At 25.1% G+C, this 25758-nt stretch overlaps 1 protein-coding gene across 1 annotated transcript in view; it reads left to right on the forward strand.

Annotated features, from left to right (window-relative positions):
- Positions 1 to 2128: 2128 nt before the first annotated feature.
- Positions 2129 to 25758, forward strand: part of LOC100202473 (protein diaphanous homolog 1) — a 79132-nt gene continuing 55502 nt past the window's right edge. Inside the window, exons 1-8 of the mRNA XM_065812522.1 lie at positions 2129 to 2693; positions 12918 to 13103; positions 13174 to 13278; positions 13355 to 13479; positions 21496 to 21564; positions 23477 to 23546; positions 25367 to 25491; positions 25630 to 25741. Of these exons, the coding sequence (XP_065668594.1) occupies positions 2667 to 2693; positions 12918 to 13103; positions 13174 to 13278; positions 13355 to 13479; positions 21496 to 21564; positions 23477 to 23546; positions 25367 to 25491; positions 25630 to 25741 (819 nt within the window). The 5' untranslated portion in view covers positions 2129 to 2666. The remainder of the gene's footprint in view (positions 2694 to 12917; positions 13104 to 13173; positions 13279 to 13354; positions 13480 to 21495; positions 21565 to 23476; positions 23547 to 25366; positions 25492 to 25629; positions 25742 to 25758) is intronic.

Here is a 25758-nt window from a genome sequence, read left to right on the forward strand (position 1 = left end):
TGAAGACGGAAGCCAGAACATTTTGCTGCTAAAAATTCCATGGAAGGCAGCCACCAAGTGCAGTGGAAGATAAGTGGAGATAAAAAGATTCACTCCGTTTATTAATATTAGAATTCAGTTTTTGGATCAAAAACTTTATAAAAAAGTTTGTTTCAACTTAGTAACTTTTGCCACTCTAAATTTCTTATTAACTAATACTAAATTTTATACTTTTTATAAAGTATGGTTTTTAATACAATAATTCACAGCTAAGTATAAAACTAATGCATTGGAAGTTCTTTCAATTTAGATTCATTTATAAATATTATAGTAAAACTGTTGGTAAGTACTTAAAATTATGGATTGAAAATTTTGTTCTGTTTTAGAAATATTCAATATTTAGAATTGATTTACCATTAGTTAAAAAAATATTACACAAGTTTAACTTTGAAAAAACTTCTCATTATTGAACCCTACAACTACCTGGCATGAAAAATGCAGTAAAAATAAATAAAAATATTCGTTGCTGCAAAAAAAAAATCAGCTTTCCAAGTATTTCTACATTATTATTACTTTAGGTCATCGTTTTTATTGTTCATTTTCTTATAAAACATGAAGTGTGAACATGAAAAAACTTTTAAAAAGTTAAACACTTTATTATGAATTAGTGTTTTAAAATTAAATTAAACACTTTATTGTAAATTAGCGTTGTAAAATGGTTTGAATCAACAAACAATTATCTAATAATAAATCAAATTGCTATATGTTAAATCCATTGATTGAAATCAAGTGCACACCTGCTATAAATAGTTTCACAGAACAATTGAGCAAAAAAAGATTGCGCTAAAAAGATTCCAAAAACAAGCACTGTTATTGAACAAAATGTCAAATTAAAGAAAAAGTTTGGACAAAGTTAGAAAAAATGGGAACATATAAATGTAAAATTTATTTGTTAAAATGACTTGAGAGCTATTTTAACAAATCATTTACATTAATTCTCTTTTCAATCAACTTAGTTGTCATATAATTTCGAAATGAATACAATTTTTAATAGTTGCGTATTAGGGCCCCATATATGGGTTTATACTATTATAGTGTTATACTATTCAACTAAAATTTAATAATAGATTTGTATTTTATGATTGTAAATACCGAAGGCCTCAGGTAGTCTAACATGCATGTCGTTTTTCAACACTTTTTTATCAATTGTAAAAAAGTTAGGGCAAACTACGTTACAGTAATAAAATTTAACTGTTACCCAAATTTATTAGATGACATAACTTCTCATGATTATTATTAACATATTTTTGTTTTCATATTCTATCAAAACATGTTTATTTGATCATAATTATTAAAAACAAACTTTATAAAAGTTTGAAAATAGTAAAAACATTCTATGCTGTTATTTCAAAAGGAAATAAAAACGTAGTTTTTATTTCCTTTTGAAATAACAACTATGTTTTTTGAAAGATAGTTTATCATCAGAGTTTTACAAGATGAAGTGAAAACATTCTTAAATTTGCACAGAAGGAAATAAAAACATTCTATTATAATCTTTGAATTCTCTCTAAAAGCCCTAAATTTAAAGTAATATAATTTAAAGTAATTTAGATCATTTAATTACTTAGCTTAAGTATAAAACCTTCAAAATGCAAAACTAAGCTATTAAATTAGAATTAATATAGTTTAGACAAAAACCAAAAATATTTTATAGATATTTGGACAACCAAAGTTAGCTGTTTTGGTTTTGTAACTTAACCCAGTCTGCGATTATAAAAATAGTTCTTAATGTGTCGCAGAATGCCAAGTAATAACGTTATAATTTACATAAACAATTATTATACCCGCAATTATTGCAAGCACGTTACTCTAGTCAAATGGTAGAGATGAAAGAAGTCTCTATCAGCAGAGTTAAATTTTTTTGAATTTCGATAATGAAAACTGAAGCAGCATTTTACCTTAACTCATAAATACATCCCTTGCCTAAAATGCATAACTGATATAATATATCTCTAACTACTTCTTTATTAATTTTATTTTTTATGATAACCTAATTAGTTAGATTACCTGCTCTTTTATAAATGAATGAAATTAATTTATGCAGTTGCTGAGCAGCAGCCTTTTTTACCAATAGGGTTGTGATAAGCACCCTTTTAAAACAACGTAATTTTTTCCTATGTGTATATAAACTTATAAAGTTGTAGCAATTAACAAGAGTGAAATTCATTGTAAACAATTGCTTCAGCTTGTATCAATTTAAATCTCAACTTTTTCTACTGGTTGCTGAATCTCTCAAGACATTTTCACTTTGTATAATGATGCCATATTAAACTAAAATAAAAAGCATAAAAAGTTTTAAATGAAAAAGAAAACAATTCAAAAAAGGATTTATTTAATATATTAAGTTTTACTACAGTAAAAGCCAAAACAAAAATTACCGGTTATTCAAAAAAACGTCTCACATCTCATATATGTATTTTTCTCATATGTGTTTACCGGTATATAAAGCTAATTTAAAAATTCCGTGTTGTTCGCCGTAAAGTAAAATAGGTAAGGCAAGCAGAGACGGAGATTATCAATATTTAGTTGCAAAGTTGATTTTTCCTAACTGTTTTGGATAAATTAGCGAAGAGGAAAACATTAATATGTTCCTAATTTATTGCTACAAAATAATTTGCTAGATTAAAATGGCTGACAAAGAAAAAGGTTCCCTGGTAAGTAAAAGTTGTTTCTGTCTTTTAGATACAAATAGTTTTGGTTAAAGATAGCTGTTTTTTATGTGTTGTACAATTTATAACATGTAGCTTCTAAAAATTATTAAGCAGAAGTCTGTAAACGCTAATTTACCTTTGAAGAGTTATTGCTCTAGCTAATTAATGATAAGTAAGATTAATCCTATTTATAATTTCCAGATTTTCTTAAATATAAACCAGAATTATTCAGTCCTACATATTAGTCTGTACAATTCTACAGATGAGTTGATTTAAAGTAAAATAATTTTTAAAAGGATTAGAAAAAGTCTTTTTTGAGAGTTCAAGTCATTAACTTAAATTACCTCTAGTAAGTTGTGTCATTCAATCTGTGTATTCTGAACATTGATTGTTGTTATTAGATTTTACGAGTAATTACAATTGATTTATGTATTAATTGAAAGTAAACATCTAACTGAAATTATTAACAAAAAAAGTAAAGATAAAAAGTAAAGATAATAATAGCATGTATATTTTTAATGATTAAGTATAATAATATTAAAGTATATTTCTTTATTATAATTTTGTTTCATAAAATTGGTATTTGCAATGTTTTGGTGTAGTAAAATTTGTGCCACAAATTTTTAATATAAGACAAGTGGCGTGAATGACTAAAATCAATAGTTGAAAAGCATAATTGGTGCAATTAACATTAAAAGATTTTTTCAGATCCTTAAATTTAGAATAGTTAAAATTGTTATATAATACCAATTTTTTTCTTCACCAAAAGAGAACATCTAACGAGATCTTGTTTCTTCACTAATTAGCATTTGTCCTTAATCTAATTTATGTAAAAAGATTCAAAATATTAAATTGAAAAATTTAAATTTTTGTTTTAAAGCAACTTTTTCGACAAATGATATTTTAAAATTGGATCACTTAGTCAAATTATTTTGTAGAATCAAAATTTAAAAAATTAATAATTCCAACAAAACCTTACTTCAAGCTTATGTGAACAGATTTAGGCTTTGATAAAGTCACACAGAATTGCAAAAAAAAAAAAAATGTTTAATTAAGATTCAAAATTTAACAACAACAAACTACAATACTTTTGTGACAGAAGAGGTAGATAAGGATTAACTTTTTCAAAACCAATAAAGAAGTTAGCCTCTAAAATTAAAAAAAGTTAAATTTAATGAAAAAATATATTTAATAATGATCTTATATAAAAAAAATATTACACAAACATACAATAATAGTTTGAAAACCATAAATTTCCTTATAAGTCTTTTATTTTATTCATATTTAAAAACTCTGATCAAAAACAAGACAAAGATCTTTTCTATAAAACAAATTTTCTCCTTTCTCAGAGCACACAGCGCAATTTTTCACTTTAGCAGCTTGAAGTTGAAAGGAGCTTTCGCTCCTAGTATCTAACTGGACGCAACTGTCTTAATTCCTTATTTACGCAGTTATACCAACACTTCATTCAACAGTATAAAACTTTTATTGTTTAGCAAAAAGTAATACATTAAAAATTAGCTCATACATTTTTTGAGTGATATTTTTCTTTGGAAAGTAAACATGAAATTAAGAAGCAAATAAATTTAAATAATTAAAAAGCTCACTTATTTCATTAAAAAGCAATTAGTTTTAAACTTATTTTTTCACAACCTTCATAGTTACCCTAACATTTTATCTACAATTGATTCAAGTCCACATTTAAAATTTCACATTGTTCTCGTATGCAATTTTTTTTCATTGTTCTAAAAGCAATTTTTTCATAAATATAAGCATCTAGACTTTATATCTTCATCCTGATATTCTTAACATTTATAATTCTCTATATCACATATTAAACTCATGGCTTAAGGCTTTTCCTTTGTGAGAATATTCAAAGCTTTTAACAGCTTCACTTCTCACATCTTCACTGTTTAAGAAAAACCAGCATGACAATCAAGTCTTACATTCCTTTAACATTAATTTATACAACTTTTACACTATTCCCAACATAATATGTAAAACAGGAGAATAATTAAATTATAAAACTTACCTAGAGTTCTTACATTTCCACCATGTCTATTTTTACAGAAGTTATCATTGTGATCCCTTTCCAGAGATTTTATTGTTCTTCTTAGGATTTTACAGTTAGTTGGTGTGTAAGGCATAGAGGTATGGCTTCTTAGATACTATAAATACTAAAAAGAGCATGCAGGAACAGATAAAAGAATGAGACTTGATTGATGGAACTAGAGATGATAGCTTCTTTGAGTAGCAACCATGATAGTATTTGTAGAAAAGAGAAAAAGATACAACTTTAGAACAATAGGAAAGGCTCAAGCTTGGCAGATAGAGCAGGTACAACTAGGTTTACAATGGATTTTTGGGAATTATCTAGAAGAAAAAGAAAATTATTAGAAGAACCAGCCCAAATATGACAACAGTATTCCATACAGTGGCCAATAAGAGATTTAATAATAAATAATAAGAATTAGATATGGGAATCAGGAGGAAGAAAGTGGTTAAGACAATAGAGAAAAGCAACCTTAGCAAATGCTTAGAATTCAATTTCCATAAAAAGTCAGTAAGCAACCTTAGCAAATGCTTAGAATTCAATTTCCATAAAAAGTCAGTAATAATTAATATTCCAAGAAGGCATAAAAAAAAGCGCTCAGTGAGAGGGTTGGCATTTATCAATATAGGAATGTTGGCAGTATTGTGATAGTTGTTTGCAGTAAATAACAGAGTTTTGCTGGAGTTAAAATTCAAAAGCCGCTGCAAGCCCCAAGCTGTTACAGAAGTGAAATCAGATTCAAGATCAAAAGGAAATTTTTTATCAAGACAGGAGTATAAAATTGAGTCATTAGCAAATAAAACCACTTTAGATGTAAGGTTGTCAGGAAAATCATTAATAAATAGGAATATGATACAAAAAAATGAAATAATTAATGACAAATAGTTGTACTTGATAAAAGAGGGTTTAACAATATTTAAGTAAATATTTTATGAAACTTTCTTATGAGTTTTTTTTGAACATCTATTTTTATTAACTTTTATATTAATAAATAACCTTGCTATGCTTAAATAAATTTGAGAAAAAATGCAAAAATAAATTAAAAAAAAGTTGAATGAATTTTATTAAAATAAAACTTGTCAAACTTGAAAAAACAAGTAATTACAATAAATAAATTATAAACTTATAATAAAAGAATATTTAATATTTTTTCATATTTTTATTTTGGGATGCCAATGTTTTAGAAGATTCAGGTTGGCAGTTGTATGTCATTGTAAAGCAAAGATAGGTCGGCTTTGCGTTGGCATTGCCGAATGCTGACTAACAATTTTAAAATGTATTCTACAAAATGGAATGCTCAATGTTCTTAAAATAACAGAGCAATAATTAGAAGAAAATCAACAAAAATTTTTCATTTAACACTATGTTCATCAATAAAGACTCATCAGAGAAAAGAAAAATCTTTTTTTTTTTAATTCTTTTAAAAAAAAATTACAAAAAAAAGAGTTTTTGTTGATAAAACATAGTTTTAAACGAAAAATTTTTGTTAAGTGATGTCAGTCTTCTCCACTCGAAATTTAACGCCAGCGCATGAAAAAGCGCTGGCAGGATGGATGGTCATTTTTAAGTTAGCCTGCGTGAAAAAAATTCATTTTGTCTGCTATTTAGAATATAATACAAATAACGAAAAGAATGCTTTAAATAAATACTAGATAAATTAATTTAAAAAAAAACTGTTAAAAAAAGCCATTTTTCATAAAAGTTGAACAAATGAACAAAATAGTTTTATTGCAGTTTAAAATAAAGCGCTTTTATTTTTACGCGCTAGCCAAAGTGCAAAAAGACTTTAGCACAAAAGCACTAGCCAGTTAAAAAATTTATTAAACTGTTTTTTTAACGTTCAAAAAATTTTGTAATATTTTGCGAGCTGATGATGCTGGTATCCATAACCCAGTGAAAATTTCTCAAAATAAATTATTATTTGTATTAAGAGAATTCGTATTGTTTGATATTTTCTTAATAATATAACATACACTCTTATACACGATGTCTACACTCAAAAAATATATACATATATATAATATATGTATATATATATATATATATATATATATATATATATATATATATATATATATATATATATATATATATATATATATATATATATATATATATATATTATATATATATTATTTTCTTAAATGTAGATGGTAACATACTATAACATACAACCACAACTTACTCAGATGTATGTGATAACCTACCCCTAACTCCCCCATCTCCCCGCTTCCTCATTTAATAAAAAATTTCAATAAAATGAAAAAAATTGTGAATTTTGTTTAAATTTTTATAAAAATTACTATTGCAACCTCATCTCTTTTCCAACCTCATTTATTTATCATACTGACTGTAATCCGTCACTTTTTATCAAGTATGTCTAAACCAGACTAACAACTCATTAAGAATAAAACATTAATAAGAATAAATGCTTTTTTTTATTTTCAAATATATGTATATATGCTCAAAATAAGCGCAAGACAATCGAACATTGTCCGGCACTTGTCCAGTAAAAAATGACGTCTATCAGTCATTTTGTCTGAAATATATTTTATGTGCATTTATTTTCTAATCATTTTAGTTGTTCCAAAAGTTATTAATAAATTCAGTATTGTATATAAACTTTATTTTTTGAACTTTTTATTTTTTATACAAAACAAAATTGAAGTTGAACACTTGGCTGCGTTAATAAAATGCGTCATTTTTTTTGAGTTAATTCATTTTATAAAAGACGCCAAAGCATTACATTTTTTGAATTAAGTAGCCTGGTTATTATCATTCATATTAAAACATTGCAATTAGTTATCAATTTAAATTTATTGTTCAGTATTTATTTTATTTTTTGTACGATGGTTTTTATAAATTTCAAAAAATATTTTAGCTTTTAAAATCCCTTTTAAATTTATTAACTTTTTAAATAGTTTAATAGTTATGCTTATATAAACCAGTATTTTTTATTACACTATTAAATTTGAGTTGTTACCTAAAGTTTGTTTTCGCGCTAAAAATGTTTGCTATTAAAAGTGTTTATAAAATTGATCCTAGAAATAGCTTGAAAATATTTTAAAAAAATTCTTATTTATATAAATGTAATTACTTATAATATTCTTTGATAATTTAAATAAAATGGGTTTATTTTAAACATTATAATTAATATGTTATTGTATTTAATAAAGTAATAAGTAAGCTTAATAATTTATATATTTAGTATATTTACAGAGTAATTTATGTATTTGATAATTTCGTATTTTTATTATACATTTTTATATTTTATATAATACATGTTATTATACATATTTAATTATGTATTTAATAATTACATAGCCTATGTATTCAATATGTTTATGTAATAATCTATGTATTTAATAATTTACAAAGCATTTCGCATAGTATAGTATTTTTAAAAATTGTAATATAAATATGTTGTCCTTTTCAAATTTGAGTTTTTTGAGCTTAGATTTTTTCTTTTTTTTTAAGATTTTCTTTTTGTTAGATAATTTATCTTACAAATTTTCTTTTTATTTTCAGCGCGTTTCAGTTGTCAAAACATATTGCGTAAAAACAAAATATTTTATGCGTGTTCAGGAATGGTGTTCAATCGCACTTTAATATTAATCAGGCATGTCCGGCAAACTTGAGTCTTTATCAGACAATTTGTCTGATAGAAAAAGGTTCGTTATTTCGAGCCCTGTGTATATGTGTGTTTGTGTGTGCGTGCGTGCGTGTGTGTGTGTGTGTGTGTGTGTGTGTGTATATATTGCTTAGCTTAAATAAGTTTTTTAATTTTTTAACAAGAAAGGGATAACAGAGATATCTGTGCTTGTTTCTGTTTATCAGGCACTTTAATTTTTTATCTAGACATATGGTATGTAAAACACATAAAATGGTCATGTATGCAGCACATAAATTTCAAATTAATTTAATATGCTTTACATTTGAGGCAATTGATAATTTAAAAGTCATGTAACATAGAGCTTACAGACCATTTGTTGCCAACAATTTTATCATAGCAATAAAAATATACTTTTTGAGTTTAAAGTAATAGTGCACATATTGATTTGTCATTTCAGGGTTTCGTTGGAAAAGTAAAGCAGATTGCCTCACAATTAAAAGTGTACTGAGTTTAAAGACATGCTTTTTTTTATTCTGATAAATTGTATTCACTTTTTTCTGATTGAGCCGGAGTGATGCAAAACATTCTTATTTTGTAACCTACTTTTAGCAGTATCAGAACCAGACAATTTATTTAGTCTTATTTTTTACTTTGTTTGGTCACAAAATAAGCAAGCATCTTATTTACGATATCCAAATGACAAGTTCCACCTAATGATTAAAAACAGAATTTTTTTGCTTTGTTGACGCTTAATGCTATGAGCAGAAATAATGGAAAAAATATACAAATCCTGCTCATCCTTTGCTTTCAAGTTATTGAAATACGATATTAACTTTATTCTATCATCTTCTGTTGTAACTTCGTCATCTTCTGATCTCTATCATCTTCTGTTGTAACTTCAAAACATGATTTACTAATCTTAGATCTCAAGCAAACTCTCTTTTTCTCCCTTTACTTTTTTCTTTAGGTTTTTTTGTGACTGTAAGGTTATTTAGATACGCCCTATTTTTAAGAATATATGTTGATCATGTGACATAAGATTTATTTTACCATTGGTTTAGCTTTAAGTAACTGGGACAACTTCATTTTTTACAAAGTAAATATTGAACAACAGTGGTTGTTTTAAAGTTGCTCTTTTTTTTAAATGACCATAGAACCTTATAACATAGTTTTCTTGTTATGAATTTTCAAATTAAAATAGGTCAGTACCAGTATATCATAAAATTATCTTAAACTTGAAATTTTCAAAAAGTGGACATCTGTGGTTTTACCCATGTGGTCATATATAATGCATTAAAATTTTTTATTTAAAACAAGGCCATATATATATATATATATATATATATATATATATATATATATATATATATATATATATATATATATATATATATATATATATATATATATATATATATATATAAATATATATATATATAGATCTATAGTTTGTTGTCTTTGGGAAGAGCGGAAGGAAAAAAGTGATTCTTACGCCAACACATACGTTACTTTTAATTACTTTTGACTTTCGTCCAACATTTGCGTGTTGGACAAAAGTAAAAACCATTAATTTAATTACAAATAAATCGTTTTTTAAAAAAACCACAAAAACGCAAATTTAATTGACCAGAATGTTTTAAAAACATTCTGAATGTTTTTAACAATATAAACAATGTTTTTATTTTTATTTTTTTTAATAAAATGTTTTTATTTTTAATTTTTTTAATAAAATGTTTTTTTTTTAATTTATTTTTACTGTAAATCATGCGCGGAGTGTTGCTACATCGACTATCTTATAGCCTGACTCGAAAGGGAGTGCTGCTACATCGACTGAAAAATATCCTGACTCGCAAGGGAGTGCTGCTACATCAACTGACAAATAGCCTGACCCGCAAGGGAGTGCTGCTACATCTACTTTCTTTTAGCCTGACCCGCAAGGGAGTGTTGCTACATCGACTGAGGGTTTGGTTGGGGCAGGCAGTCTATCAATTAATAAAAAAAAATAATTCCGGTCTTGCATTTTAATTTTTACTTTTTGTCAACAAAATATGGAAAAAACTTTCGGACAACATCTACGGGTTGTATATATATACATATATATATATATATATATATATATATATATATATATATATATATATATATATATATATATATATATATATATATATATATATATATGTCATAAAAATCATAAAAAAATATCATAATATTTTATGATATTTTTTTTATATTAGTGTCTCCGTACTTTTAAAATTGACCCCCTGCCCTCAATCTCATATATGGTCTCTGCAGACCCCCTCTCCCCCACCCAAGCGTACATACTTTATGAACAATCCCTAAATGCTGTTAATTAAACTTTTATAAGGTTAAAAAATACAAAATAATTTTTTTAACAGAACCTTTATACGGATAATAATAATTTAATAACAATAAATATAACACAAAATTAACTTACAGCAATAAACAAGCTTAAAATGTCTGAAATATTTTATTATTATTTTTAATGCAAACTTTGTAAAAATAACAAAAAAATAATAATTTGAAATAACTAAAAAAATTCTATAGTAATTTATGATTAAAAAAAACAAACTTTTATATAATGTTAAAATTTATATATTTTTATATATTTTATAGAGTATATATTTTATATAATGATAAGTAACTAAACAAGTTCTTAATGAAAATATAATGAAAATAAAAAATCTATGATTTGCTAACAAAAAAATTTTCAAGATTTTTTATCGAAATTCTACAATGACGTGATTTACTATAACTATTTGGAATTAAACGCGCTTAAATAAATTATAAAGTCTGCAGATTGCGGCAAATATTTTAAAGACTCCAAGAGAATTGCTATTGTGGAGACGGCAAGCTTCGAGTAAAACAACAAAGTTTGTTTTTGTTGGTATACGTTTATTATTTTGTTTTATTATATATTATATATATTTTAAATCAAAATTAAATTATGTATATTTTTTTATCAGAATAAAATTTAATACTTTTATTAAATTAGTTTTAAATTAAATCATATATTTTTTATCAGAATTAACTTATATAACTGTATTCTTTGCTTCAAGCTTAAAGTATTCATGTTTTTCAAGCAAAAAAAATATTAAAATTTAAAACACCATTATGTAGTTCAATGAATTAAAATCATTAATTCCTATAACTCAAGATTCCAATCGTTTTTCGATTAGTCACTTCAGGTAGACAAAGTATGAACCCAGGGCTACAATAAAAGGGTAATAACTCAAAAAAATCAAATTTGTGACTCTGATCGTTCTTCTGGTGAGGCCTTCATATATTTCTTTTATGTTTTTTTTTTTACGTTATATTTAATAACTTTGTATACAAAAAAAAATTGTTGTTAACTATAAACAATTTTGTTTTCTGTTACTAAATATTTTGATAAAATAATTAGCTTAATAGAGATTAAGTTTTCGTAGTTTAAATTTTAATTGGGTTTTTTTCATTAGTAAATAGCGATTATATCTAATATAGTTGTCACCCAAACATTTGTAACTGATTTTATTACATACTCGTTATCATACGCTTATAGAATAATTTAAAAGTTAAAAAATGATAAAAAGTTGCTTAATGGAAATCGTTCTAGACATATGTAAAATTGATTAACACTTACATAAATTGCCGACAGCTTAACGCTTTAAAACAAGGCCTATATATATATATATATATATATATATATATATATATATATATATATATATATATATATATATATATATATATATATATATATATATATATATATATGTATATATATATATATATATATATATATATATACACACGCACACACACATATATTAACTTAATATAAAGGAATATATAAAAAAATATAAAACATATTTATCCATATATACATACACATGTGTAAAGAGAAAATCCAAAGTAATAATCCAAAGTATAAATATTTATATAAACCATAAGGGAAAGTAGAAAGATAATAAAGATCACGGTGTTGTAAGATCTAATTAAAGTTAAGTAGTGGACTAATGTAGGTGAAACTCCATCATCAGGGCCACAATATATTCACTAATAATGTTTCCGAGATTTTGATAAAAAATGGTTAGCATTGCTCGTCAAGGACGCATCCTTGCTATCTTTATCATCTCCAGTAGCCTACATGATATTAGTAATTATTGCAATAAAACAGACCTCACTACAGAATAACCAATCACCCACACCCCTCCTAAATTTAGGCAACAACAATAATTTTTAGAAAAATATGTGGGTATCGAGACAAACATGCCCAAAAATAATGTGTATATACTTATTTGGATATACACAATCTTAATGTGTATATCCAATTAAGTATATACACATTAAGATTATCATTTTCATAACTTATATGGCATAAAGCATTTTAAAATAAATAATCATTTAGTAAAATAAATCTCTTTATTTCCACAAATTTAGATATTAACTCTAAAAAGCTTACAACTCTGTTGAATATGCATAAATATTACATACAAAGTTACATTAAACACAAAAATACAGGCTTATTTCAACTTATTTTAAAAATAATATTATTTAGTTGCGCTTTACTTCTAAAAAGAAAGCAAAACTTGGGAAACCTGCAAAAAAACTTCCACCAACTGTTCCTGGACCAAAAACTTTCAATGAAATGGAAACACCATTCAATGAAGTATTGGAGCGGGAAATTGCAGGGCTCAAGTCACTGCCAGCAGAAGATTTTGATAAAAAGTTTGAGAAAATGCTTGTAAGTTTAAAGTTTTATAAATTTTATAATTTTTGTAATTCATTTGTTAATTTATATGTTATATTTTTAGGATGAAATGAATTTATCAGAGAATCTAAAAATGCCTATTCGTAGTAAAGATTTTGGTGATAAGTTGAATATGCTAGGTCAATTTATGAGAAGGCAAAATATTAAAGTTAGGATTTTTTATATTTTCTTAACTGCTACTAAATTATTTGGTTGTAAATTAACTTTCTATTGTTTTTAATAAGGTATCATCTGGTCCTGAATCAGCTGGAGACTACCAGCAGCAATTATCAAGAAGTGATTTTGAACATGGGGAACTTGTGCAGCTGTTACAATCTTTACGAGTCTCACTTACTGGCCGACCAATTAGGTACTTTATTTCATAAACCTTTTGACCAATTAAGTACTTTATTCCATTAACTTAATTTTTTAAAATGTATTTAAAGAAAAGTTGGAAAGTATTTTTATATTTTGCAAACCCTGAAATGGTTAAACACAGTGTTAACATTGCAAATCAAAAAACTAGATTTAAAAATATTTTAGGTGTGTCTTTAGTAAAGAATTAAATGACTTATAAAAAATATTCACTACAATAAAAAAATTATTTCAATTGGATATTATTAATTACATAATATAAATATTAAGTTGGTTATCAGGGTGTTATCCAGGAATATATATCGTGTTTTTGCAAAATTGTGAATATTTATTGTGTTACAAAATATTGCAAAATTTTAATTCAGTTGTCCAAATACAAGCCTTCCTAGGAAGGTCGCACGTCTTCATTGTCCATGGCAGTTCACATCTGTTAACTTTTAAAGCATTTCATTAGTTTGTGGTAAAAAGCTAAACTTATCTACTGAGAAAAAAAAACTAATACTAAAAAAAGGAAACAGTTGTAACTAAATATCAAATTTTAATTAATTAAAATTGAAAAATTTAATAATTAAAAAAAGAAAATTTAAAAGTAAAGAATACAATAGTTGTATTTATACAACTTTTGTATTTTTTTTTATAGGGTGGTTGTTAAACGTATTATTTTTTATAATTTTATACTTTAGTAAATTTAGAGTTTGGGTTTTTACAGGGGTTTACATATGAAAGATGAAGGTGTTTTCTTTTTAATGTTCTTTTTTTTCTTTGTCTAAAAGAAACATCTAGATTAAAGTTGCCATTTCAAAAATTGAAATATTGGCTTTAGCAGAAATATAAAAAGTCAGGGTTGTGAACTTCCTGTGAATAATGAATGTGATGTCTGGTTTGTTAAAAATATTTTTTTGCAACCAATTGCTAGAAAAATTATGAATATTCCATGGAGGTCTGTTTTATTTCAATAAAGCTACCAGGATTTACAATATATATTATAGTCAGATGTCTTTGTTTGTAACTTACTGTTATAAACAAAGAAAAAGTGCTGGGCAGAAACTCGTTATTTGGCTGGCAAGCAAAATTTTAAAAATTAATTTTTGTTTCCATTTTTTTAACTCACTGTTAGAAAACAGCATTTTCACCATTATGTTACATTATACTATTGGCTAATATGCGTCACTATTGGCTGAACAGCTGTTTTTATGAACATTTGTTCATAAATTTTGAATGGAAAGTGTGATGAGGTCAACTGAGGACTTTTTTGAAAGATTTTAATGCAGAAATTTAGCTGCAAAATAGGTCATACTAAAGAAAAAAAAAGTTTAAATATAATTTGCTTTTTTGTTGGGTATAACAATCACACTTGGGAAATCTATAATTTTATAGGTGTATTTTGTACTATAAAGATAATGTAAGTATATCAATGATGAAAGCAAAATAAAATTGGTACCAAAAGTACTAAAATGTATAATTTTATTCATAGGTTAACATTTCACAATGTGTCATCTTCAGAAAAATTATTATTATAGATATTTTGTATCCCCCCTCCCTCCTTTCTCCCATAGTGTAAACCTGTGCCACGACAATGATTTTAAAATCATTATTTTAATCATCATCTTAATCATTTGTGTTTACATTGTTTAGTTTTATCCAAAGATGAAAAGTTAATTTAAAATAGCCCCTCATTGTAAAAGGCATTTCTTTGAATACATGAATTTATCGAACTTAAGCTTAAGCTACTTTAGTTATGCTAAGAAAAACTTTTTTATTTAAGACTTTATTTTATTTATATACTCAAGTTGCAAATACTACCATATTTGTAAATATTTATTGAAAATTGTTTAAAGTGTTTTATATATTTAGTAACTATATTTTAGTAATTTTAATTTTATTACTTATTAAATGTTTTAAATGCTTTAAACAGTTTTTAGTAATATTTGCAAAATTAACATAGTAGTATTTACGCGTACGCCTTGTATTCAAATATTTGTTGTCTATATATAATAAATATATTATATAGAAAATATAAAACTATTCGAACTCAAAACATAAGCAATTACAAATGTTATTAATTAACGATTAGTCGAAAAGAGTATGGAAAAGAAACATAACTTTCTGAAAAGTTTTTGTTTTGTTTTTTTGTTTCCCTAAAGTAAAATAAAATGGCAGCTAAAGTTTAAAACTTTATTCATTCAAAAAATTCAATTCAAAAATTAAATTTATGTAATTGTTATTAAGACTGAAATTTTTACTTTTGTATATTTATTATCAAAAACAGTTCACTCTTAATTGCTAACAAACAAAAGTTAACTTTACTCTGAACGGATATTTTAAAATTGATCTATCTCTTGAAAAAACAAATTTTTTATACATTCCATTATCTTTAAATTTTGTAATAAGTTTTTAAATTGAGTTTTGTTACATCGTTCATTTTTTAAAATCTAACATTCCATTAATAACCAAAAAATAGTTTTAAACGTTAAACTTTTAAAACTTGTAATTTTTCACATCTTCTGGGGAAGCAGGTGTGGTCGCATGCCTTGTTTGTCCACGCTTAAAGTAATTTTCAGACAACTTGACCACATTTCTAAATAGTAAGCATTTTAAGAATTTGCGGTAAAATAAAGCTTTTAGAAACTACAAAGAATAAAACAGCAATACTCGAAGAAAGGAAACATACTATACGAAATAGAAAATCTAAATAAAATAAATTTTTAAAAAAAAGTAAAATTTTGTGAAAAAAATATACCTAAATATTTTACTTTTTTGTTTTCTTTTTTTTTTTAGGGCTTTTGTTATTTTCCACTACCAAAATTGATACAAGTTGAGGAAAAAGTCAAATATGAATACAACAAAAATAAAAACGTTTTTTGATAAAGAATTTTTTTCAGTCAGTATATTGAGGAAATACTTTATAATTTGCGCTAGAAACATAAACAATTTTAAAATTTCTTTTTCAAAAATTTTTGCTAAACTTTACTGTTTTTATCAATGCAAAAGAAAGCAAGAAAACTAATTGGTATTTTATAAACAAGTTTTTCATGTAAAAAAATAAAAAGTCATTAATACTAATATTTGATTATAAAGTATATGGTTGTTTTCACTACCCCCACTGAAATAGTCTGCACTCTGGTTGGATTATCCAAATTGTGCATTTAAACCTGATAATTTATTTCCTGATGAACTATTGTTATTGACAATGCTCCAAAAGCTTGTGGGCTAGTGCATTGTTAATTTACGGAACTTTTTAGCGAATAAGGCTTGCGACTGCACGCGCTTCCCAGGAAGGCTTGAACTGAAAAACAAACAAAATGAAAAATTAAAAATAAACAAACCATAAATTAAAATTAGAAACAAAATTTTATTAAAAGATAGGAAAAGATAAACCAGTAAAAATAAAAGCATAAAATTATTTTTTTTTTTAATTTAAAAGCATCTCAAATTATAGTTCAAGCCTAATAGTTTTTTTAATTTGAAAGAGTCTCAATTAATACTTTAAATCTAATAACTTTTCACATTCACTACGATTATTGCTTAGGATGACTTTATGTAGTTTATATGATGTTAAATGTGAGTTCAAACCCTTCTAACAGATTTTTATTGTTGTTGTTTTATTTGCTAAGTATTTGCATTAGAAAATATTTAAGTAAGCTTCAAATTTATAAATGAAATTTTGAAGTAGTTAAGCTTGAATTAAATAACTTTAAAATTTGGATCTTTCCTAAATTCTATGGAGTGAAACGCTTTTAAATTGAAATATTAATAAAGACATTTTAATTTTGTTTTTATTTTTCTTTTTTCTCTTTTATCATTTGTCAAGATTTTTTTTTTTTTTCAGTTTGGTTTTTTTTTTTCTCTTTAGTTTTTATTTCTCTTTTCATTTTATGGTTTTTTTATTTTGATTTTAGGTAAAGTTTACATTTTTTATTTAGCACATTTTTTAAACGCGCTAATTTTAACAACTTGCAAAGAGCCATGGCCAAGTTGTCAAAACAAAATATTAGGCTTGTTAAATCCACATTAAAATTGTCTAAGTATAACAATAAAAATTGTCTAATTATAACCAATAAAAATTGTCTAAGTATAACCAATAAAAATTATCTAAGTATAACAATAAAAATTGTCAAACATCAAGTCAAACATCAAAACTTTTGTATATGTTATAGTTTAAATAATAAACACAATTTTTATCCTCCACTACCGTTTTCTTTTACAAATTAGAATACAATTTTCATTTGATTTGTTTTATAAGTTCACTTACTGCTAATTAATATAAATATGAAAACTAAAAATAAACAATTGAATACTCGATTAGTAAAGTAAATAGTCCACTTGCTGCTAGTTTATGAAAGCTAAAAATAAATAAACACGTAGTAAATGATCTTTTAAACAAATATGTTTATTTTTAACTTTATTAAAATTTGATTAAAAAAAAGTTGTTTAATAATACATATTTTCTGTTATATGAAAACAATTCAAAGTGTAAAAGTAGCAATTTATACTTACCTTGAGTGTTAGCTGTACCATGGCCTACTATAAATACACGGCCGGGTTTGTTGGTTTTTATGGAAAAAATTAGGAGGCCAGTTTTATTTGCTGTAATAAACGATATCTTTAAACAGTAGGCTTTGTTTTCCTTGTTATATATAATATTTTTTGATTATATATCAATTTTATTATGAGTTTAGTTATGAGGAACTTATTAATTTTGATGTTTTAAATAAGATTTTAATTAAGTAACAATATAAATACAATATTTAAATTAGACACATTTATAACAGCTTGTCGCTTTTGAGATATGATTATTTTTATTGTGCTTCAAAAATATAAGAATTACTTTTATTTTCAAACCTAGAATTCTTAATACAATGCCAAACAAGTGTGCAGTGATATACTATTGCAGTGGATACAAAAGTAAATCATCAAATACAAATGTGAATACTCTTAAATTGACTTCAGAAACAACAGTTTATAACAAAGAAAATAGTGTTTTTGCGTTTCCTGATGCTCTTAAAAGACCTGAGTTAAGAAAAAAATGGATTAAGTTTGTTAATAGAAAAAATTGGTTTCCTACAAAACATTCAGGTGTTTGTAGTGCACACTTTGATCCAAAATTTCTAAAGCACGGTGTTAGAATGACTCTTATTTATGATCTTCATCCGATACCAACTATTTTTCAAATGATGCAATAAAAAAATTCCACCTTCTCTGTTATTATCTATTTCAGGTCTATCAAGAAAATCTCCAACTAGATGTGTCACAAGCATTCAAGATGAGTCAGATATTTTTATGGAAAAAGATTCTATCAAAGACCTAGAAATGTTAAATTCATCTTCAAGTCCTGTTGGCTTTATTTTTCAAAAATATGACTCCCATGTTTTATATTATCATATTTTTAATGTGACATCTGTTGATAATGCTCCCTGTATTGAATCAATACAAGTCGATTCTACTTTGCATGTAAAGTTGCATCACAATGGATGTCAAATTCCTCTTCCAAAGTGGTTTAAGCAAAACCAATATTTACTTAAAAATATTAGCATATTAGAAAACTTTGCATCATATATGCGTATTTTTGTTGCAGAAAAAAAAAAACTATTTTAGATGAAATTCATAGTATCCAATATTATAAACAGAAAGGCAGGAAACCATATTCATCTGAAGTTCTTCGTTTATCATTATTACAACGCTATACTTCAAAGCAAGCATACATTCAATTACAAGAAAAAATACCTTTATCGTCATTGTCAGTTTTAAAAAAATTAGCAGCTGGAGGAATTGAACCCTTAAAAGCTAATAAGTTACTTTTGGAGGAAGGAAAAGTAGACCCAGACTGTATTTTAATGTTGGATGAAATGTATTTACAGAAATGTAGTGAGTATAGTAGCGGTAAATATGTTGGTTTGGATAAAAATGGTAACTTTTTCAAAAGTATCCTTGTTTTTGTGGTTGTGAGTTTAAAAAAATCTATCCCTTATGTCATAAAGTCTTGTCCACAAACAAAAATTAATGGAGATACAGTTTTCCTTGAAATTAAAGAAAGTTTGTCTGTTTTGAAATTAGCAGGATTTAATGTACGTTCAATAGTTGCAGACAATCATTCGACAAATGTATCAGGATATGAACAGTTGATTAAATGCTTTGGAACTGGTAAATCTGAAGAAGATAATTTTATTGTGTACGAAGAAAAAAAAATTTACCTTATGTATGATAGTGTTCATCTCTTAAAAAATATTCGAAATAATCTACTAATTCTAAGCGATTTATATTCCCTGTTTTCCATTTCGATGGACTTTATGATCCTATTTCAGTTACTGCTGGTGAAATATCTTGGCATCTTCTCCATAAAACTTACGAAAAGATGAAAAACTTAGTGCTAATTTATGTAAGGCACATAAACTCACATTTCAAACTTTACATCCAGGAAATGATAAGCAAAGTGTTCCTCTTGCTTTGAATGTTTTTCATGAAACAACGTCAGCTGCCATTAAAAGTTATTTTCCACAAGATTTATCTGCAGCTAAATTTTTATGCCTTATTAATAGTTGGTGATTAATATCGAATTCAAAGTCAAAATATTCAAATAACTATATTGGTTATGCAGTTGTGAGGGAAGATAAAAAACCTGAATTCTTACGTTGTTTTTCGAAGTGGATTAATGAATGGCAAATAAAACAGTTAAAGGAGTGTGGAAAGTTTACTCTTACTCAAGCAAACAGCAAATGCTATGATAAAAACATTAAAAAGTTCTGCTGATTTGTGTGATGATTTACTCAATGAAGGTTATACTTACATTTTAACAAGTCGTTTCCAAAGTGACCCTCTAGAACGTTGATTTTCAAAATATATAGTCAAATGAGTGGAGGTCGTTTTCTTGTTGGTTTACGTGAAGTTGAATCTTCTGAGAAAATACTTCAAATTAAATCTCTAATGAAAGAAGATATAAATTACTGGGATTTAAATCTTAAACCAGAGACAAGTCCAGATCTTTCATGTGAAATCGATTTTGAAAATGATTTTGAAGAGATCAATTTAGACGATGACAGCAAGGAGGTGGCAACCTACATTGCAGGATTTATTATGAAAAAATCTCTAAAAAATTTGTTTGTTCTGAATGTGAAGTGTTATTAAATCATGAGAAGGTCACCATTTGTGTTGAGTATACAAATTTGCTCTCTAGAGGGGGACTTCAATTACCTGGGAAACATCTTGCATCATATATATCCCATTACTTTGCTAAACTAGATTTAGCTCAAGAAAATTTATTTTTAAATGCTGATAATATCAGATATGCTGCAAGAAAGCTCCTGAATCTTGGAAGAGGAGGGATCTTCATGTGTCCTCAGCATTTTAATAATGCTATAATATTTATTAATAATATAATTATAAACATATACTTTAACAACAAGCAAATAATTATCAATGGTGGAAAAAGAAAAGACGAGATTGTTGCTTTTAAATCAAAGAGAATAAAAAGAAAGCATAATGATTAATCTATTTCTTGTTGTTAATTTCACAGTATTTTAAAATTTATTGTGATTTTATGAATGTTTATATTACTTTAAATAAAAAAGAATTTTAAACAGTTGTTTATTTGTTTTAATAATTTATATTTTTATTATTCCAGCATTTTCTATGAAAACTCAATAATTACAAAAAAAAAAAAAACTGGCCTCCTAGTTTTTTCCGTAAAAACCAACAAACCCGGCCGTGTATTTATAGTAGGCCATGGCTGTGCTTACCCTATCTGATAGCTTGAGTGTTAGCTGTACTTACCTTATCTGATACCTTATGTGTTAGCTGTACTTACCCTATCTGATAGCTATAATTACTCTCTTTCTCTCCATATATATATTTTAAGTGACTTTTTAATTTTTGATGTTTTAATAATTTTTTATTTTAATTTGATAAGCCTTGCTTTAATTTATAAAATCATCAGCCTTTTTTGTAATTTAATTGCTTTTTTGATAATTTTTTGTATTTCATTAAATATTTTAATATTAATATTTGAACTTTATAGCTGGATTATTGAGTTCGGTTCGAAAGGCTTAGAATGTTTATTAAATCATCTGAGAAATTACATTTGCAGGTTTATTTTTTGTTTTGTTTTTTCTTGAATTTACATTTACAGGTTTATATTTTGTTTGTTTAGTTTGTTGCAGATTTTTTTTTTGTTGCTTTTTTAAAATTTGAAACATGGCTGATAAATGTCACAGATTATAAATAGCTGATATGGCTGACTATTTCTACCCTAAATAGTTAATAAATTTAAATTTTCTATTATTAATATATAAATAATAAATTAGAATTTTCTTTCTTTACAACAGATATAATTATATGTTTTATTATACACACTAAAATTCTAAATTGAGACAAGCAATCAAAAATTGTTCATAATACCATAATGTTATTAAATAAACCAGTGGCTTTTTCTATTACCAAACTTATGTTTATAGGGCTGTAAGTCTTACAGCATGCTCCTGCCTCTATACCTTGTAGTCATGCAGCAAAGAAATTACTTTAACATTTCAAGATCAATAAAGAATAATTCATATAAAAAACTTTAAGCAATTCAATATAAGTTATAGCGTTAGGTTTCTGATAATGCCTGCATTAAATTAGTTTAAAAAAAATCTAGCTTAAGATCCAAAATCATTCGAGTACATGCAAATACTTATGTGTACTTGAATGTGATAAAGTCTACTATTTTTTTTTTTTTTTTTTTTTGATATGTTTGTTTCCTTAAGACTGCAGCAATTTTTTTTAAACATTTTAATTTGCTACTCTCTCAACTCTAAACTTTAAAAAAACCTGGTTAAAAAAGGCATAGGCTGGATTTGAACTTCCTAATTATGAGCAGAGTGTTCTACCACTAGTCTACTGGTGCATTATATTAGCAGGAACCAAGAAAGGAGGTCTTCAATATTATATATATATATATATATATATATATATATATATATATATATATATATATATATATATATATATATATATATATATATATATATATATATATATATATATATATATATATATATACACACACATATTTATATATACATATATATATATATATATATATATATATATATATATATATATATATATATATATATATATATATATATATATATATATATATATATTATGTCTTCTCATGTATAAGTTAAGATATTATAATGATCACCAAAAGAGATATTTTTTATTATGCTTGCACATTCATGTTGACACTAACGTTCTTGCAAGCATTTTAAAAAAGCATGGCGTTTTTAAAACTTTTATTTAGTTTTTATTGTAATCAAAACGTAAGTTAGAACTTAAATATTCCAATAAAGATATTCAAGCAACATTGGGTATGTTCCATTAGATTAAAAAGCGCATCGGATTAAATGATTCTGAAGCTACCAACTTTTAAAAATATTTTAAAATATTTAAAAAATGGTTTCTTAAAATATATAAAATATTGTTTTTCGAAAATATCTTTGAAAGGCAACTTCCCCAATCACATTGGTTTATATTTTTACTGTGTTTAATGGAAAAGCAGAATAGTATTGAAAAAAAAAATTGCTCAAAAAACCGATTAATAAATTTTTTTTATCAAAAGGTTTTTTTGGGATTAATATCAAATATTAATTTTAAGAAAATAATGAAAAAAAAAAATTTAAATTTATTTAGGAATAATGTCATAAATGCCTATACGTAATGATATCAAAATTTGGATTTAGGAATAGTATCGAAAAACTAGCAAATATGTAGAATATGCAAGAAGTGCTGTTACACCAACTGAGGGTTTGGTTTGGGTAGGCAGTCTAGCAATTAAAATTCACAATTTCAGTTTATTCTCTATTTAAATATTAATTTGAAAAGTCCCTTTTTAAGCTTATTCAGTTTGGCTGTTTTTGATACTGTTACTACTACCCTATTTAACTAGGTCAAATTGTGCAAAAACAAAAAGTTTTTGTAAAAGAGTCATTAAACTTTTTATTAAAAAAATTTAGCTCTTCATTATACGACATGAAGATTCAACATGAATGTGTGAAATGTTTAAAAGCTTTTATGAATAACAAGGTAAGCAATATTTATATCAGGATTGCTTATTATTTCTATATTATTATTTATCTTTTATTATTTTTATATTATTATTTAACTTTTAAGTTTACAATAAGAAGAACATCAAAAAATTAGAAAGTCTTGAAAACTAATCTTTAAAAAGAATTATTTTAATTTTTAAAATTAAAATAGAGTTGCATATAAAGGACCCAGAATTTATTTGGGGGTACCGTGTTTTTATGGGGCAAAAGAATTTTTTTTGAGATAGCCTCAGCCTCTCTCTTTCCCCCCCTCTCCCCTTTAGGCTGAAACTGATGTCAGGACTATGGTTTTTAAATGTCACTTTGTGTTAATCTTGTTTTAATTTATGCAAAGATAAGGAGTTGATTTAAAATACCATCTTGTTGTAAAAGGCATTTCTTTTAATAACATGAGTTAAGTGGTGAGCGTAATTTAGTTACCGGTGGATGTAAGCATATGCTACTTTAGTTACGCTAAGAAAAATTTTATTTAAGATTTTAATTAATGTTCAAGTTGTAAATACTACAGTAAAGTGTACAGTGTAAATACTATTTTTTTTTATCAATATTTACAAATTGCATAGTATTTGCGAAATTAAAATAATAGAAATTACAAATGTTTGAATAGTTATATATAATATATATATATATATATATATATATATATATATATATATATATATATATATATATATATATATATATAACACACATATATATATATATATATTATAGACAATAATTACTCAAATAATGAACATAAGCGTTTAATAAGTGTATTTAGTTATTATTTAATTTTCATTTCGATTTAAATATTAGCAATTCTGTTCATTTAACTTTTATTAAAGGTTAATAATTTTATATAATAAAAAATAAAAATAATTTTAATATATATATGTATATATATATATAAATATATATATATATATATATACATATATATATAATATAACTATACTAAAAATATTGGGTACATTAAATAAGTTAAGTTTACTATGAGTTTTTAAAACGTTAAAATATAGAAATTATAAAATATAGAAGCTTAAAAATAACTAAACTTGATAAAATTTTATTAAGTTATTTTATTCATTATTTTTTTTTATTGTTAAAGTTGAAAAGAATATGAAGAGAAACAAATCTTCTAAAAAAGATTTTGTTTTGTTTTTTGTTTTCCTTATGTAAAATAAAATAACAAACTAAAAATCAAAAGTTCATTCATTCAAAAATTTTCATACGTTCAAAAATTAAATTTGCGCAATTAAAATTGCAACTATATTGTTATTAAGACTGAAATTTTTACTTTTGCTTTTTTATTATTAAAAGCAGTTAACTCCTAATTGCCAAAAGCAAAACATTAAACGAGTTACGCCACATAATTACTTTTTATTCCATTTCATTGTCCTGAAGAAAAAAAATGAACCTGAAATAAAAAAAAGGTTAGTCATTTACTACTGCATTTGAAACCAAAACTTTTTTTTTTTTAATAAAAAAGCAAAAGCAAAAATAAAAATTATTTTGCTTTTTTTTGGGGCACTCATAACACTCCAGGGGTACCAAAACAGGTCTGGGTTCGTTTCTTACTTGTGTAATATAAAATATAAATTTACAAGCATAAAAGGTAAAATATGCCTTTATGATAAATTTTTTGTGAAATAACCAATTAAAATAGGTGTCTGGTTTATGCATTTAAAAGTTGAAACTTATTTTAAATTATCTGAATAGTATGAAGTAGTTCAAAGTATCTTTATCTTTGTAACTTTGTTCTTTACAGTTAAAATGTTGTAAGGTTATTGTTATTTTAAAACTGGTTGTTTTTAGTTTGGTTTGAGTTTAATGCTTAAAAATATTCAAGGTTTGACACTCTTAGCTCAATGTATTCGCTCAGACAATGCAGGAATGATGCAAGACGTTGTGAAAATAATGGCAGCTGTTTGTCTTGTTGAGTAAATTTATTATTTTTATTAACAATTTTTAATAATAAACTTATATGATCATAGCATAATTTTTCTATAATAGTTGATTTATGAAAAGCAAATAGTTTTAGTATGCTTATGATTTATCAAAATTCTTCAATTTATTAGCCATGATAAAGCTCTTGAAGCAATGACTTTAAAAGGAGAGGCTGAAAATAAAACTAGGTTTCATGCTGTTATCACAGCTTTAAAAGGTGATCAGTATCCTGCTTCTCTAAAGGTATGATATCTGTTAAA

The sequence above is a fragment of the Hydra vulgaris genome, chromosome 12 (genome assembly GCF_038396675.1).
Source record: "Hydra vulgaris chromosome 12, alternate assembly HydraT2T_AEP".
NCBI classification, from domain to species: domain Eukaryota; kingdom Metazoa; phylum Cnidaria; class Hydrozoa; order Anthoathecata; family Hydridae; genus Hydra; species Hydra vulgaris.